The sequence below is a fragment of the Armigeres subalbatus genome, chromosome 2 (genome assembly GCF_024139115.2).
Source record: "Armigeres subalbatus isolate Guangzhou_Male chromosome 2, GZ_Asu_2, whole genome shotgun sequence".
Taxonomy (NCBI): Eukaryota; Metazoa; Arthropoda; class Insecta; order Diptera; family Culicidae; genus Armigeres; species Armigeres subalbatus.
Genome location: NC_085140.1, coordinates 410,418,990 through 410,437,806, shown reverse-complemented (window position 1 = coordinate 410,437,806; position 18,817 = coordinate 410,418,990). Strand labels below are relative to the sequence as shown.

Here is an 18,817-nt window from a genome sequence, read left to right as displayed (position 1 = left end):
AGCTTTTGTAGAGGTTTGACAGGCGCCACAACTCGCAGATGGCCTGGGGAGGGATCGTCAAGCCCTTGGACATAGTCCCTGCTGCCCCCTTTTTAAACTACGGGGTTTATTTTTACACGGTTTTGATTTCCATTGAAAAACATCGACGTAAAAAAACTTTTGTGTATTGATCTTAAGTAAAATAGATAATACTGATTTGTAAAATAAATAAGTAAAGAAGTTTGAAAAGTAATTCAAGAAATCACGTGAGTAATGTAAAAAAAAGAGTTGTTGTATTGACATACTGATTTATTCAATAAATTACATGGTTGTTCTAAATGAGCTCCGATTTTTTCTTCTCAAGTTCAGTCGTCAACATTAGCAGCCTATGTTTCTGTAGATCTCTCCAATTTTTATGGTAACGCAAAATTATAAATTAAATTGCCCTATTACCAATCACTGATTAATTTGTTTTCCTTCCCATACAGCTATCTACGCTTCTGTTTTTTTTGCACACCTTGTTTAGCAGTTTATTTCTCAGGTCGCAAATGAAACATGAACTTACAAAGAACTTCACCATACGATGGCAAATCAGGTGACTTGGAAAATAATGGCAAATATTCCCTAACCAACAGAATATCCTCTTTTTTTGTCAAATAATAATAATAAAGAGTGTGACTGCTTTCACTTCAAAAGTTCAAATAAATACTGGTAATGGGAAAACCTAGAATGGAAAAAAAAAGTTTTGATTAATTTTGAGCACCCCTAAATCATGTCCGATTCTGCTCAAATTTTGCATAGGGGGATATTTTTGGCTATGAAAACGTTTGCGTATCGTCCAGTGTTAAAATTCAATGAAGTCCCAAAAATGTTCTAAGAGAAAAAAAAACTATTTCCTTCCAAAAAAAAAAAAATTAAATGACACCAGATCTCGACGTTTCATGCATTTTTAAGTCAATTGGCATCAAAAATAAAAATTCGATTTTCGACTTTTCCTTGGGAAAATTTTCATTGGTAAAAATTTCAAAACTTTGATAAATTTTGCACCCCTAAAACATGTCCGATTGAGCTCAAATTTTGCATGGGATCAAACTTTGGGGTAACGAAACTTGTGAGCAATGTCATTTTTTGAAATTCGATGACAAATTTTTGTCCCATACATTCCATTGTCACCCTTATATGTAACTATAAGAACTATGAGCGGTAAGATTGATCACTTTCGTTCTTGTCCTTCTATTATTCACTTGTATAGATGACACTATCATTGCATTATTCAGACACTTAAAAACCACACCTGAAATTCAAACAGCAACAAGGTAAACAGTAAAATACTAAAGTAGAAAATATTATTGAGATACTATTCTTGGACTCAAAATTTATATCGGCATATCTTTTCTCCATCCGGCCAGCTGTGCATACACTATCACTCGCTCCCCTTCAGGAAACTTCAATTAATCAAATCATTTGCCGTTGCCGTTATCAACAATGCAGGATGAATAAAATACCTTTATTATATATGTGCTATAACATAGCTTGTAAGTAAAAATGGTGTTGACCGACGAAGTCCTTCACAACAGTATTCCGACACCATGCGTTCCCTTCAGCAAAGTGAATTTCTGACAAATTCATATGTTCTATGTATGCTCCTGGTCGATAAGATGCCCCTTTCGAAGAAATCGAACTTTTCTCCCTATATTTATGTAGATACCGATTCTGAAGACAACTTACCTTTTCAAAAAATTACTTATTGTTAAAGCCGGGGTCAACCGCACCGACGCGATGAATCGTATTCGATTCGTCGAATGTGTTCATGAGCACTTGCACGAAAGACGGTCAACACCGAGGAGAAGAATACCTTCCATTGTAAAGTAGCTTCCTTGGTTACACATTTTAACTACGCCTTTCGGAACCCTTTTGTCATCGACGTCGTCTACTCACAGCAAGTAGGATGATGTTCCCTTCCGCTCTATTTTCATGCTAAATAGTGATCGCCTTTCATCTGCACCCCGAGGTCCGGGTCCCGGACCAACAACGGACGACGGTCGGTTGCTACAAATGGGGATTACTTCGCGTATGTGATTTGTCAGGCAAAATGCGCGGTTGGAGCGAAGTAACTTTGTTGTAAGGTTTTCGGTGTGCTCAGTGTAAATCGCGACCATTTGGTTGTACCCGATTCGAACCCTACCGACGCTTGCGTCGTGTCACGTCGCGCCTTCCATCGGGATGACTGGGTTTGATTGTCGTCGGTTTATCAAGTTGCTTCTTCGCTCTGTTATGCAGATAAAGCGTTTGGAACACGTGCAGGAAACGGCCAGGTGCGATTTTTGTTTCCAGTTGACAAAGCGATGACTAAGACATATGTGGGGGTATTTACTGAGCGATATTTAAATCAGGCCAGGAGAAACTAAGCGATGCAATCGATAATATGCAAATAATCTAATCTGTACTGTGTAACTTTTGAAACCATGAGTTATTAAAATGTATTCTCTTTCAATACAAACTATAGTAAATGTGAAATTATTGGAACAAATATTTTGCATAATCTGAATTTTTTTCATTTATTTATTTATTTTGTTTATTTAATTTCACCTGACAGAAATTAAAATAGGGATGAGAAAAAGCTTCTTCAAGATAGCGAAGTGCTTTACCGAAAGAGGCATAAAAACCCAAAATTTTTTAACAAACATTACATAAACTGATTCGACATATTCACAACATTTAATTGATATAACATTTAAGAGCTATACAATGTGAAAGTAAGAATGGTCTTAGTGCTAAAACAAAATAAATGCATCTTCAGATTCATCGTCCAGTGCTTCATCAGGTGTCTATAAAGGCTATTGCCACCTATTGCTACAATTTCACTAAGGAGTTTAATATAGTTGGAGCACTAAATACCTTAGTAAGTAGAAGTAATTTGACAAAAAAACAATAATACTCTTTTACCTAAGGAGCTGATCATGATATCTCGAATGATGTAGAATAAGAACATTATTTTAAGCTTTTAATGAATTGTATTCACTTGTCATAAAACGAGTTCCCATTTAATGTCACATCTTTATTGTACCTTTGACAGATAGTATTTCGACCTCAACTGTTAGGTCGTCTTCAGTGTCGCACTTGACTCGACTTATCATATACGTACGAAATACGTACAAACTCGTCTTATGACAAGTGTTATGATGTATGATTCTAATCACAAGAAGAGAAGAAATGTGGAGTATCGATTTTGGCAACATCCGAATATCGGACGTCTTCGAATGAGGTCAACAGTGTCAAACAATGCTAATGCTGCTGTTAAAGTTCTGCCGCTAACGATAAAATTTCTGGAGCAAAGTAACAAAAATGGCCCAATTAAAACAGTGTATAATTATGTTGCTGGAAGAGAAAAAAAACGGTCTGCAAGAACTGTTGAGTAAATCGAACGAACACGATCCATTATGATGGAAAACTAGTAATTTATTTCAAAATCACACGTTGAGTGGATTTTCATCCAAAGTGCACCGAACAGTGATTGGAAATTTATGTTGTGCTGCTAGAATCAATAAAAGTCAGTGGCTTGTCGAGCTGGCATGCATGGCTGTGACTTATCGAGGACCCCGCAAACCAGCGACCAATGAGTGCAAGTGTCAGTTTGTGGCGCTTGGCATGCAGCAAAATAATCGGCACTTATGAACCTGTTTCGTATTTGGACATGCAATCACGGAAAGGTGTGAATAATGTGGAGAGTGCACAGAAAAAGTGGTGAAATTGGGACACGCGATTCGATACGATGACCCCATGATGATAATCGATGTATTTCGGGCTCAGCTGATTTACGATTTGGGGATTTCGTCCTCCAGTCTGGACAGATGAATGTTGCGATCCGTTTGAGTGGACTTCCCACCGAATTCTCCGGTGTTGAGTCGGGCACGGAGATCCAGGGACCGGATGTCCGTCATGAGTGCATGCTGTTTGTTTTCCAGATCTTGATCGACCTTCTTGGCCAGCTCGTGCAAACTGTTGTACATCGTCTTGGCGGCGTTGATTTTTTCTCGGAGGATCTTGATAGTGTCACGTAATTTGTGGACTTCATCGGAAAGGCCATGATAGGACTCGTCAATGCAGAGCTCCATTCCAGAACGTTGTGCCCGGTTTTCTAGACGAGTCTCGACTACTTTTAGGGCGTCAATCTTATCGTTGTACGAGCGTTCCAATGTTTCAATTTCAGTAGAACATTTGTCCATTTCTTCCTTCATCTAAAAATAAAATTGGATAAACGAATATAGTTGCTCAAGACAAATTCAGATTGTAATAAATACCTTTCCCTGTTGATATTCGAGCTCATTTCTAGCTCGTTGGGTTTCAAAAATACGTTTGCGTAATGTATGGGCAGTGCGATCTTGTTGACTTTTGAGAATATTTCTGGCTTTCTCGCGAGTAGCGAAGAGGGATTCCCGGACTGCAGCAGAGTCAGACAAAGTTTTCTCGCTGAGTGAAACCAATTCTTCACAGTATTCCAACCAATTACTGTAAGTACATGAGCTGTGGAAAAAAATAATTTATTAACCACTTTGATCTTCATCAGTATTAGCCAAGAAAAGTACAGCAGCTTTAAACAGTCGATCTCAATTATGATAGTGCTGCTGCATTCAAGTCCCTTTGAATGAACTCAAATATGTATCGAGTAAATAGCAGCACATACCGCACATTATACAAAATTGCCAGCTGCTTAAAGCTACTACTACTACTGCTTTTGACAGAAATTTTTTTTTTTTTGGAAGGTTTACTGGCGGGACTCTGAATAGAGTAGAAACCTCTGCACCAGGCCTTTGATGATACCGTTGCATAATTCCGTTCGAAGCAGTTTGCCAGCCGTACACGGAACATGTCGTCCAAGAAGACGCTGTTGCAACTGAATCAGAGGGAATTACGTTCATAGATAGTCAGAAAGGTCTCATGCTAACTAACATCGTAATCGTTTATAGTCATTTTTGTCATTTTCTTGTCAGAGTCGCATTATTTAGCCAGTTTTTATGCTATTTAGACGTCTTTTGTTATTGTACGCGTTCAAAATCAACCGAAGCAGTTTATCCGACTCACAAGGAACATGCTGCCCAATGCTTCATCGTAGAAACTAAGACGGAAGTTTTTTTTTTATCAAATATAAGAAAGTGTTCAATTCCCGATTTATAAAAAATGACAAGCTAATAACTTTTGAAGCAGTTTTCCAGCCGTACAAGGATCATGTCGTCCATTAAGACACTGTTGAACTGGCTCAAAAGATATTATATTTACAACTTTAATAGATATTCTCTCCCATTATCTCATTCTTAATTATATAGATTGATGTGTACGATGTCATTTTTGTCTTTATGGTCAGAAGGTATGAAGTATGGGTTCCTCGAATTACTTTGTTTACCTAAGTTATTGGTTCTTCATGGTTTTCGTTCTGTGTCAATACTATCAAACACAATGTAAATTATGTCTTGTAAAAAGTTGAAACTGTTCGTGCATTTGGTCTATTTTATTGTTATTCCTTTGTCAAGGTAGTCTAAGACTATTGTAATGTTCTAAGAAGTAGCTTAATCGTTTCTAAACTGTCAATATCTATAATGTACTAATGATCAGCTATGAGTCAGCTATAGGATTCACTTTTCGGTGGCAAAGTAAAGCTTCATCACGCCTATTCCCTACTACTAGTAAAAATTATCGAGAATGAAGCCGTCATAAGATTGTTCATATACCATCATTATAATGTGTGGTATTTTTTATTATTGCTCTTCAAAGTGAGGCATAACAAAATAAAACTGGCGCCACGTTCCTAGTTTTGGAAAAACTTATACTCAGTGAATCCAGCAGTCGATTCCCTACAAATGTCTTGAATACTTTGTTTTTCAATAAATGCCTAGCTAGCTAAATGTAAGCGTGGCTACGACTCATCATCACAGGGAACGCATCAGAAAAGTATTGCCGAAAGAAGAGAACTCACATCATTATCACTGATGAAAAAGGCCTCTGCCTGACTGCACTACCATTCAAGGCTCCAAGACACGATGTCCGTTGGATTACATGCATATGCCGTAAATTGGTGCGTCAATGCCAGATATGTAACGCGGCACCAAACAAAAATAGTCAACATGTGATACCACCACGACAGGATATGTCTTTGGTTGCCATATCAGTGCTAATGGCGTAAGCCGACCCACCGCGGCAAGGTAACATATCCGAGGGGAAGGAACTACTGTTTTTGACAGAAATTGAGTAAAATTTCCATAGCAAAAAAGAAACGACAATACAGTTTTACTGAGCCACTGAGTAGATGAAAGCCGAGCATTCTTATATAGTAGGAATCATCTTATTCCGGGAAATGCGTGCATCAAAAAAAGCGTCATCTACTGATTTGCCTTTTGAAAAATTAGTAATCTACTCATTCGATATGCCAAATGATTTAGCATTTGACATGAATATGAATTTGAGAATTTGAGAAGGATTTGATATGTTAAATAATTTTTGTGTGTCCAACTCATTATTACACTGGCGCTGTCAGGCCATTTGTCCTAAAGCCATTTAGTTGAATGTGTCGTTTGACCGGATAGTTTAAAAAAAATCTCAGTTTGGGCGTAGTGACAGTAGTGAGATATGAATAGTGAGTGATGAAAACTGCAAAGCGGAAGTGAGGAGAAAGACTTTTTTTCGTTTCTGACGTCATATAAGAAATATGAAGGGAAGGGTTGTTTGGCCGAAACCCATTCGGCCGAAAGCCATTTGGCCGAATGCCGCTAGGCCGAACGAACCTGGGTGAAAGCCATTTGGCCGAATAGGTCATTTGGCCAAAAGAGTGATTTGGCCGAATAGGAAATTTGGCCGAATAGGCCATTTCGCCGAATAAGACATTTAGCTAAATATCACATTTTGCCGAATAGGATATTTGGCCGAACAGGACATTTGGCAGAATAGGACAAAAGGCCGAATAGGACATTATGACGAATAGGTTATTTTACCAAACAGATCAAGTGAGACGTCTCATTTCTTACTCCTCATTTCTCACTTCTCACTGTGATAAGCGAAAAGCGAGTAGTGAGACGTGAGAAACGCGAAGTGAGACGTCTTACTACTCACTTCGCGCTTCTCACTTTTTACAATGAGCAGTCAGAAATGAGAAGTGAGTAGTGAGATGTTTCACTTCTCACTCCTCACTTCTCACTTCTCACTATAAAAAGGACGAATATGACAGACGTCTCACTACTCACTTCTCACTTTTCACTGTAAAAAATGAGAAGCACAAGGTGAGTAGTCAGACGTCTCACTACTCACTTCGCGCTTCTCATTTTAACAGTAAGAAGTGAGTAGTGAGACGTCTTTCCTATTCGGCCAAATGACCTATTCGGCTATATGACCCTTTCGACCAAATGACTGTCAGCCTAATGGTCTGTTCGGCCAAAAGGTATATTCGGTCAAATAACTTTCGGCCAAATGGCATTCGGCCGAACGGTCCTTCCCCGAAATAAGTAACGTCTCACTACTCACTTCGCGCTTCACATTTTTTACAGTGAGAAGTGAATAGTGAGACGACTTTCCTATTCGGCCGAATGACCTATTCGGCTATATGACCCTTTCTACCAATTGACTGTCGGCCTAATGCGTTCAGCCAAAAGGTATATTCGGCCAAATAACTTTCGACCAAATGGCATTCGACCGAACGGCCCTTTCCAGAAATATGAAGTGAGAAGTTAGAAATGACAAATGTGGAGTAATAGGTGGGTAGTAGAAGAAATTTAATGTGAGAAGTGACTAGTGATATGTGAATGGTATGTAGTTTCACTATCGTTTATTTGAAAGGCTCATTTGCCGTTAAGCGTGACGCAGCCAGAATCATGTTTTTAATACATTTTTTTAGGGTTCTTATGAACTAATGTTAGTATTGAGGAACCGAAAAACTCGCGGTTTGGTCAAGGATATGAAATGCAATAATACAGTAGAAAAGGATGAGAATTTGAGGAGTTTAAGTAATAACTATGCTTCTGTAAGAGGACGAACATACATTTTCTTGGGAGACAACAATGAGAGGAAGACATACGAATGGGAAATAGATTGATCGCTGCGAGTTACTGTATGGGATTTTCATCGATTGTTTTTGGCGAGTAAAGACAATACATTGATTTGTCAGACTGTACGGACGTTTCGGTCGATTCACTGGCCTTCGACGATATTCTGCGGAAACTAAAAATCACATATATTATTAATAAACACATAGAATTTTACAAAATAAAAACATACAATCTTCCGGTCACCTATTTACTAATAGGTAGTAATCCGGGCAGAAGCCATGAACAGAATAACAAAACATGATATGGACTTGATTGATATAAGAGATAAAAGAACAGCCAACTATATCAAAAATTTACACCGAAATATCATTTAAATATCAAGATATGCTATGAATAAGAACAAACTAATGGCACATGATATTGATTACTTATAACAAATAGCATAACTCGGTCTTCTCATGATATGCATGAGTGCAAATATCAATATTATCGTCTGATCTTTTATCTCTTATATCAATCATGTCCATATCTCATTGTGCTATCTTATCAACATTTGATATTATTGAACTAATTTTGTCTACTCGGGAAGTAGTGAGATCCATAAAGTGATATGTGGCATTAAGTAAGAATCTAAAAGTAAGAATTGAGAAATAAGAAATGAAAAGTGAGAAGTAGGGAATAAGAATTGAAAATTTTCAAGTATCAAGTAAGTGAGAAAAAAAATGAGTGGTGAATAATGAGAAGTGAGAAATGAGAATTTAAAAATGAGACGTAAGGAGGTAGAAGAGAGAAATATGAAATGAGAAGCGGGAAGTTATAAACAAAGAATTAGCAGTAAGAAATGTCTCTGTTACAAATATTTAATTCAAATTATGTCCTACTGGTCTCCGAAAGGTCAAGGGAGGGGGGGATAATAAAACATAAATACAGTCGCCTCTCCACATCTCGATATTGAAGGGTTCATCGAGATAGGAGATCGAGGAATGGAATGAAGAATGAGATGGTTACTAGATCCAAAAAAGCACGTTGCTATGAAAAACGACAACAAATCAAATGTCGTTTCTTGTTGTTGACGTGTTTGTTATTGTCCAAAGATGGTCTAGTAGTCTAAAAATTTGAACATATCGACATAAGGAGAGTAAATCCTGAACAAAATATGATCAAAGCACATCGAGATAGAGATATATCGAAATAGGGAGGTTATCCAGATGTAGAAAGCTCAAATATATGTAGATTGAAGGGACTGAGAAAACCATCGACATAGGGAGAGATATCGACATGTGGAACATCGAGATGTAGAGAGTCGACTGTATTAAAATGAAAAAAAGATAAAAAAAAACTCCTCGGATTTACAATGTTATGAAAACTCATATGTGAATATGTACGTTATGTGGAAGATATTGATTTGGAAAATGTATTGGAGGTAACCACTTTCCCTTCGATGGGACTCGAACCCATGACCCTATAGTACGCTAGACTTGTGCTTTAACCAACTAAGCTACGAAGGACCTCCGTCGGCCTTCGCAACCTAGCGGCTACTGAACGAGCTCGAGATTCCCAAATTGGACGCATAGTAAAATCACGCAGTACAGGTTCACATTAGAGGAGCGTGAGTATTTAGAATGTCTGGCGTGTACAGCCGCCGTAGCTTAGTTGGTTAAAACACCAGTCTAGCGTACTATAGGGTCATGGGTTCGAGTCCCATCGAAGGGAAAGTGGTTACCTTCAATACATTTTCCAAATCAATATCTTCCACATAACGTACATATTCACATATGAGCTTTCACAACATTGTAAATTAATGTCCAAGTCGGGTGGTTTAATCACCGGAAATAGGCAATTTACTTTGATTGTTAAAGAATATTTTGAATATTATTTTTGGGCAAAGAAACCCGAAGGGGAGGGGAAGACCTAATTGTTTTTAAATATTTGTATCGGCCTAATAAAATTAAAAAAGAAGTGAGGAATGAGTAGTCAAAAAGGAAAATTTAGTAGAGAGAAAAGAGGTTTGAAAATAGAATTTATTTTTTCACTGTTCCTTGTTTTAACTTATTCATATCATTCTTAGTTCTTCCTCTTCCTTCTTTTATACTTCTTCTTTTTTTTTTGCTATTTTTCCCGTTTTCTTCCTCTTTCTATCTTCTTCCTGCTTTTTCTTCATTCTCCTTTTTTCTGCTTCATTCTTCATTCTCTCTTCTCTATTCTTCCTTTCTCCTTCTCCTCTCTTCCTACTCAAATCTCCTTTCTTGTTTCTCACATCTCACTACTCAAATCTCGCACTTCACTTCTCACTTCTTACATCTCTGTACTCATTTCTAATTTCTCACTGCTCATTTAATACTGTGAACACCTCACCATTCACTCCTCACTTCGGACATCTCACTTTTCACTTCTCATTTCCAAGATGAGAAGTTAGATGAGAATTTAATTTCTTACTTCTCACATTTCATTTTTTGCTTTGAACACCTCACTTCTCACCTCACTTCTCTTCTTCTTGGTTATAGGGATTATTTTTATGAACTTATTCTTTTTAAAACTCATCCTCTCTCCATGTTATACCTTAATGCATCGGTACTTTGAATTGAAATGATAATTCAATTCGACCTTGCCTGTTGGATGAATCCGCATTCAGAGCAAGACTAAAGCCAAGATAGTGGATATATACAATATACATATGTAAATACATACACAGAGTACCAAAATCTGACGAAAGATGAGGTTAAAGTGGAGTAGAATTTTGTTAAGGATTACGTCAAATTTTGAGACAAATTTATTACACTGTTTAGTCTTTATTAGAGGTGAAAAATACCTATGTTGTAATGTTTGATACTGCCTTCTTTTTATCTCATCCTATTAGGATTCAAGTATAACCTGGTTTTAACCAGAAACTCGACGAAAAAATGGTCTTTCCATCTCTGAAGAAAACCATGCATATCAAAACAGTCTGATGTTGAAAAAGGGATCTTGCACATTGAGGACAGATTTGGTGAGAAAATTCCATTGCAAATTATCACAATTTACATTAACACTATATAATTATATATAAAATATCCATCAGGGCACCCGATTGAAGCGATTTGGATAGGAAGAGTGGAATTGCCAACTTCCTATTGTTAACATTTCGTGGATAAAGGGCGGGCTCTTCTCCCCATCTATTGGGTCAATCTGGGGAACGAGGGCTAGATTGTATTATTGTATGTACGAACTTTCTCATCATCGTCATCATCATGAACACCTCACTTCTCACCTTGCATTTCTTACTTCTCACTTTTCTTTTGCTATTTTGAACATCTCACTTTTCACTTCACTCTTCCCACGGGGGAACGTGTTTCAATTATTCTGCCACACGGAATTCGCCAAAAGGCTTTCGGCCAAATGACAATACACCTGCTATGGCGTTACACCTCCGGAAAATGATATGTAGCAAAAAGTCTCGCTAATAAAGATATGAAAAAAAAAAAAATAATATGCGAATAGGGGCAGTGTAAATGTTCATATTCTGCATACTCTCATTTGAATACCGATCAAACTCGATTACCCGGCTATTAAAAAAATAAACTATTCAGAATAACGGTGATTAACTTATGAATATTAATTTCCGAAACTCCTCATTTTCCAGTAAATATAATTAGTCTTATTTTCCAACTAATTATGCGAAAGTTATGAAAATCTTTTATTAGAGTTTTTCTTGGCATGCAGTCTTAATTCCAGATTCAAAAAAGGGTTTTTACTACCGTCCGACGTTTCGGCAATTATATTTTGCCTTCTTGAATGAGAGAACTATAAAAATTAGGTATATTATAAATCTTACTTAACTTTTCAAAAGGACCTAAGTAACATTTTTTTCCTGAATTAATTTGAATAGCGCAATCAACAGAACAACCTGAAAGCTTTTGAATGCAGTACTCAAATTGATTCATGAAAAAAATGTTACTTAGGTCCTTTTGAAAAGTTAAGCTAGAAATGTTCATAATTTGTGTGTTCGTTAACTAACTAGTAGTCAGTTTTTGTGTCAAAAATGTCTGTCTTTACATAAATCCGTCTTTGGGATGGATAAGACAACCCGATAACACGATTAAAACTTAATGGTACGTGAAGTTCATTGCTTCTGGTATGTCCCAGGGTGTCCCAGGAAGCATTAGCACGATTAAAAAAAAACATTACAACTTTGTTTTTTTGGAAATAATTGATTATTCTTTCGCTGTTATGTCCTTTACTATGCTTTACTGCAATTCAGAATCACTAATCCGAGATCCTTTTAATCGTTTGCTAAGGAGTGGGATTTTGATCTGATGTTACCCATTAGCTTCTGCACGGACCGTTTGTCAGCGATTTAGGCTACATTTTAAATATTAAAATGCTTTCACATACATGTCTTTGTCGTAGCCCAAAAAGTTTCAACAGAATTTTCCTGGGAATGGTTTAGAGAATTCATCTCCGTGAGTACGGACTCGATGATTCGATTCGACGGTTCTGAAATATATTACATGTTATCGACTTCTTTATTATTCTTCTGCTTTCTGAAAGTCCGCAGCTCATTTTGTGTCTTGTTCGGTCGACTTTATTCTTCGATGTTCTCATATGTTGTACCTCAACTATGTTGAGTGATTAGATAGTGAAAGATGTTTGAAGAATAGAGAATGATGAATAAAGAATAAAGAAAAGTAAAGAATAGAAAATAAAGATTAAAGAATAAAGAATTAAAAATGGCACAGAGGAGAAGGAAGAAAGAAAGGAGAAGAAAGAAGACGGTAGAAAAGAAAAAAATGGAAGAAGGGAGAAGGGAAAAAAATGAAAGAATAAAAAAAGAACATAGAAGAATGAAGAAGAAAAAGTAAGAGAAAGATGGAAGAAGCAATAATGATGAAGCAAGAAAACAAAGAAGTAAGAAGACAGAAGGAAAAAGGAATAAGAAAATGGAAAAAGGGAGAGAGAATACGGAAAAAGAGAGAAGGGGAAAAGATGAAAGATTGAAGAAAAACATAGAAGAAAGAAGAAGGAAAAAGTAAGATAAATATGGAACAGGGAATAATGATGAAGCAAGAAGAAACAAGGAAGACAGAAGAAGGAAGGATAAAGATGGAAGAATGAAGAAGGAAGAAAAAAATTAACAAGAATGAAGAAAAAATGAAAAGGTAGAAGGTATAAGAAAGAAGAAGGAAAAAGAGAAAAAAGGAAGGAAATGAAGGAAGAAGAAAACAGGAGAAAGATGAAGAAACAAGTAACAAGAAAGTAGAAGAATGGACGAAAGAAAGAAAAGGAAAAAAAAGGTTGAAAGAAGGAAGAAAGAAGAAGGAAGAAGGTAGAATGACCCATGCAGCACAAATTGTTTCACTACTGAACATTTCACTGTATTGCAACTATTCGGAAGAAAAAAACAATCTTTACGTATGTGCTATCAAATATAACTCTCTTGCAGTCTAAAAAGCGCAAGAGCTGGAGCCTACGGAAACATCCTTCGATTGCAGTAAAATTGCAATATTGTTGCAGAAAACTACTGCGGAATAAAATAAAATAAAAATATAAAACTGGATTCGATTTATGGATCTTGTGATTGATAGTCCTTCACTCTACCACAGCACCATTCAATACTTCGAAGGGACTGCATGTTGACACGCCATAAAAACCATACGATTATGAAGTTTTGTACTCGGGTTTCCTGTTACTTGATTGCACCATCACAAGAAAAAAATGGGAGTTGTCAAAACGTTGAACGATGCTAAATTAAACATGAAGACACATTCAACCTATCTGCAACTTAATTTAAACAAACAATTCAATTTTGATAATATATGCAAAATAATGATTTTGTTTCGTTTTTGCAACATGAAGTGCAGTATTCTTTGTTTGTTTGTTTCCAAATGTCAAACACGTACTGCATTGCAATTTTAATGAAACATTGATCACAATTCGAACGTTTTTGACATCTTGATGCAACTTTTTCGTGTTTTAATGTTTTTCCAATGCCTTTAATTAAACTGAATAGAAACAAGGCGCTTTTAGGAAGATGTTGCGTGTGCTACTTGTGGAATAATGAATAGAGAAAAGGGAATAAGGAAAAAGGAAGAAGAAACTAGGAAAAGGAAGAAGGTACAGGAAAAAATACAGAAAGGAAAGAAAACAAAAAAATGAAAGAAGTAAGAAAAAAAAGAAAGAAACAAGGAAAAGGAAGAAGGAAGAAATAAGAAAGCAAAAGGAATGAATGAAGAAAGAAGAAGGAGAACAAAGAAAAATGAAGTAGAAACCAGAAAAAAAATAAGTGGGAAGAAGACAGAAGAAACAAGAAAGGCAGAAGAAGCAAGAAGGAAATAGGAACAAGGAAGGAGGAATTAGGAAGGGATAACTATGGAGAAAGGACTAAGAAGAAGGGACATAAACGATTTTTGTTATTGAATTCGACAGCACATGCAATTTCAAAATTTAGGGAGACTTGATTCCCTTTCTATGATATCTACGCAATTAATAATTTTTCTTACCAACCCTTCATCAAATCTGTCAAATCTACAAAAAATTAGAAGCCTGAGAACAAATTTATATTTTTTTGAATTTTTTTCGCCAAATTTTTGCATGAGTGACTAATAGGGTGCAGCTTATTTTTCGAATGTTTCCGAAACCTGGAATTCGTGTGCCCAAACGCTTTTTTATGGCAAAAAAAAAGAGTAGGCTCAGAATTTCAGGCCAAAATATTGAAGTTTAGAGGTCGCGCAAAGGCCTTTAAGGTGATTTTTTGACCATCAAGTTTAGACTTTCATAAAAATAATCATGACTTTGGCAATTTTCATCCGATTCACAATCTATTGTAGGGGAACGGTTCGCCACTTCATCTCATAGCTCCTATTTCCATCCCATCAAAAACAAAGCAGTGGTAAGGAATTTGGTTTGGTTATTATTTTTGCGATTTTTTCAGCAGTGAGCACGCATGTTGACAAAAAGAAGCGACGAATTTGGTGCCGTATTTCTTTGTTTAGCGATGAGATGGATATATGTACAGTGAGATGGAGATCGGAACATTTCCCCTAATTAATCTCTTCAGTATTAAATTTATGAAAACTTTGTGGAACATCATATTCCTTGAAATCAGCTCCAAATGTGGGTAATGTGCAGATTTTGAAAAAAAAATCTTCTTTTTTAATTTCATATGAAATGAAACTATAAAACTTAAAATGTGCTATAAAAATAATAAAATTATGGCCTACTATGGAGCGTCTTTGTTCAATAGAAAAATTGGTTTGCAGTATTTGGTCTAAAACATTGCCAAATAATATTTTTAGAAGCTCAGTTTGTTCTAAGAAAAATTAGAATACAAATTTCTCTTTGATTTATTTTAAAATATCCGGATTCGGCTGATATTTGACAAAGCGTTTGTAAAACTGATTTTCCTTAAAAAAGAAGACATTTTTATCAAAATCTGCATTTTACCATAATTTGGAGCTGATTTCAAGAAATACGATGTTCCACAAAGTTTTCATAAATTTACTGAATACTGAAGAGATTGTAAATCGGATGAAAATTGCCAAAGTTATGATTATTTTTATGAAAGTTTAAACTTGATGGTCAAAAAATCACCTTAAAGCCCTTTGCGCGAACTCTAAACTTCAATATTTTGGCCGGAAATTCTGAGGCTACTCTTTTTTTGCCAAAAAAAAAGCGTTTGGGCACACGAAGTCCAGGTTTCGGAAACATTCGAAAAATAAGCCGCACCCTAGTGACTAATGTCACCATATTGAGGCAATAACTTTAAATACAAAAAACCTAAAACTTTGATGGAATGTTGACATTTTCATCAGTACAGATTATTAAGCATGTTAATGGCTTTGTGCTGTGAAAAAACGAAAGCATTTGGTCATTGCTATGGAAAGTTGTTCAAATTTTGAGTGGCCAATAACAAAATCTTTAGGAAGGTCAAAACGTACAAACCGCAATGCAGAATAAATGAGGTTGTCAATACAAAAAAAAAACTCACCACATAAAGATCAATTGTCTAGAAGATCTATACTAAAAAAAATCCGCTAGAACAAAACTACTTTAGTTCTCGATCAAGTCTCCACACCTTCCCCTAAAGTCTTGTTCCTTTCTATGTTACCTCAATTTTTTTTTGAGCTGTGTAGACTAAAAAATAAGAATTCCGTATAAAAATTGAAAGCAACAAGAAGTTTGTGTTAGTTAGTTAGTGCCCCCATTAACGCCAAATGTGAATTCTTCCACTAAAATTGGTTTCTCACGAATTTTCAGCCTTTCGAGTTTCAGCCTTTTGTTATTTCAGCCTTATGTGAGATTTTTAGTTTTCCAGCCTTTCGTGTTCAGCCTTATGAGTTTTTAGCCTTATATGAATAAACCTTTCGTGGAAGACCCTTCAGTTTACCTGTAATTAAAATTTCATCTGAACAATATCGTGCTTATACTTTCTGAGACACCCTATAGGATGATCAAATTCCATTCAATGAAACCTTTGATGATGATGATACTACCATCTATTGAACTTCCATGCAATGAATCCTGTGAACCAAAAAGTGAACGTAGTTCACAATTTTATCACTCGTGTAGAAAAGCTGTCTGGTCACAGAAGTGACCAAAACAAACTTGAAGAATTACTCAACTCTATCTAGTATAGTATCTAGTATCTAGTATATCTATGGATATATCTAAACTCTGTCCAAATAAATACAGAAGGCACAATAAATACTTACTTTTTGGGAACCCTCGTCGACTCCGTCTTGAACGTCACGTTGGCACAGTGCTTATCAACCTCCAACTGATGTTGATCAATTTCCTGTGCCTCATCCTTATCCGTTAAATCCAACTCCAGCTTGAACTTTATCTCCTGCAATCGATTCAGCTGCTCCCATGCTCCCTGGTTCTGATCTCTCAACAAACGTTGATTATTTTCCACGATGCACAGCTCGTTCTTCAGCTCCGTATCGCCCTCGTCGTAGGTTAGCTCCGATCCCAGCCGACAGTCTCGCATGCTAATGCTATCCGTCACAACCGTCAGTGGCATCAACAGGGCGTCCAGATCCCGCTCAGTGCACGCTTTCTCCTCTTTCAAGGAGCCAATCTCATCGTCAACCCGTTTCAGCAAAATCCTCATAGATTCCCTCCATCGATCCAGCTCTGCCACACGATCCGACAGCTTATCGTTGTTGTGGTACGTATCCCAGTAGGTTTGGATCCTGGTCTCGTTTCTCAAATTTCGCGCCAAATGCCGCAGCTCGAACGCATCCGAGCGTTTGCTGTAGGCCACATTTTTCAGCTGATTCAACCGGGAATGCCAATCCGGCAGGCTCAGATGTTGCAAAGGTTTTTCAAACGTGGCCACCGCGCGATTCGACATGGTTTACGTGCTCCGTGTGATGAGCGTAGATTGAAACTGACAACGTTTAGGCGAAGAACAACAAACAAACTGGGGTTTGCAGGCGCTGTGGTAAAATATCAGGTCGGATGTCATGCGCCATTTCCAGGGCAACCAAAAATTTCTCATGGATACGCCGGTAGCTTTGCTGATAAAACAATCAAACTTTAGACTTGAACTTAGGATATGTTGGGGTAATACAGAGTAGGTAATATCGTAATGTGCAAATCATATTATGATCTATAAATTAATGGAAAAATCTATCATAAACTATCTCCGATGCATTTTAAAATTATTTGAAAACTAGTTTGGAAAATTGAAATTTTCATCATGATGTATTGCAGAAAACAAAAACAAATGTGATTATAAATAAAGACATAGGATTTTAATTGCTTTTAACGACATGTTTATAATTTATGAAAGTCACATCAAAGCTGAAAATCTGCCTTATAAAAGGGTAACGCATTTGTATTCATTTGAATTTCTATAACCTTGATGTATTGCCACTCTATAAGGAGAGAAAAAATTGCTTTAGCACAGTCCTCCATCTCCAATATCTATGCTGTGAAAGGTCATATTCACCGGTACAATCTATTGATATTCATTTTTGAATATCTGTTATCATTTTAGGTGAATATTTTCTCTTAAACCTTTGACACTAGTCTGTACTACCTAATATTGATTAAGCTCATTATGTACTTAGAACAATATTTATGCCTGCATTAAAAAAGTTTGTATACCTAGCCTTTTGAACTGTCGTCAGTTGTTCCGTTAAAAACTCTAATTTATACACATCACAGGTATACGATCAACATGTCGCAACAGCAGCTTTTGACCCTATCAAGAGTGACCGTTTTATTACATTGTGGTTCCTAAATAATGACTACCAAGTCACGCCACCACCCGTTTGTTAACAGTCAATCTCGTTGTGGTTCATATAAAAGCATATCCAAACGGAAAACCGTCGAAAAAAAAAGAGAAATAGCAGCCCCATTCACTAACAAGTATCTATCGTTGGGTTGTTAAGAGCTACGACTGTTTTCGCAATGATTCGGGGTACCGAGTTGTCAAAGTGATACCGTACTTTATTGGCACCATTAGCTCGCACCTTAAGTATGGTGGCATGTAGGTACCTACTCTATATAACAAGCGGTTTTTGGTCCACCCGCTACCGTGGCGTTGACGCAACTCGACCAACGACACGGTTGCAGAAGGAAATAATTAAAGGTCATAAACTAGGGGGTTCGTTTGAAACAAAAGCAAGACGGACAACATACCCTACAGAAGCAACCAGACCAGACTGGCGAAGCAGGGAATGGGCGGTCAACCGGAATCTGAGTTATTGATTTGCATTCCTTAGTGTTGTATGGCAGCGGGCATAACGGCAGGGCTGAAGTGATGTTGATGTTAGGGTCTGAGTGCTTGCCATGCTCCAGGTGCTTCAGCCCTTTTGTATGAT

General features: G+C 36.8%; 1 protein-coding gene across 1 annotated transcript; it reads right to left on the bottom strand.

Annotated features, from left to right (window-relative positions):
- Window positions 1-3,417: 3,417 nt before the first annotated feature.
- Window positions 3,418-17,466, bottom strand: LOC134217650 (tektin-B1). The gene is made up of 3 exons (XM_062696459.1): window positions 16,697-17,466; window positions 4,281-4,503; window positions 3,418-4,217 (listed from the first exon to the last, which is right to left on the bottom strand). The coding sequence occupies exons 1-3, from the start codon at window positions 17,338-17,340 to the stop codon at window positions 3,795-3,797; spliced, it is 1,290 nt and encodes a 429-aa protein (XP_062552443.1). The 5' UTR covers window positions 17,341-17,466; the 3' UTR covers window positions 3,418-3,794.
- Between the last annotated feature and the right edge of the window lie 1,351 nt (window positions 17,467-18,817).

What these genes read in the sequence shown, in the direction of transcription:
- LOC134217650 (XM_062696459.1), bottom strand. Translation starts at nt 17,340, where the DNA reads ATGTCGAATCGCGCGGTGGCCACGTTTGAAAAACCTTTGCAACATCTG. An exon ending in TCGACGAGGGTTCCCAAAAA is followed by an intron (nt 4,504 to 16,696) that starts GTAAGTATTTAT and finishes TTTTTTCCACAG; the next exon opens with CTCATGTACTTACAGTAATT. An exon ending in TCGAATATCAACAGGGAAAG is followed by an intron (nt 4,218 to 4,280) that starts GTATTTATTACA and finishes TTTTATTTTTAG; the next exon opens with ATGAAGGAAGAAATGGACAA.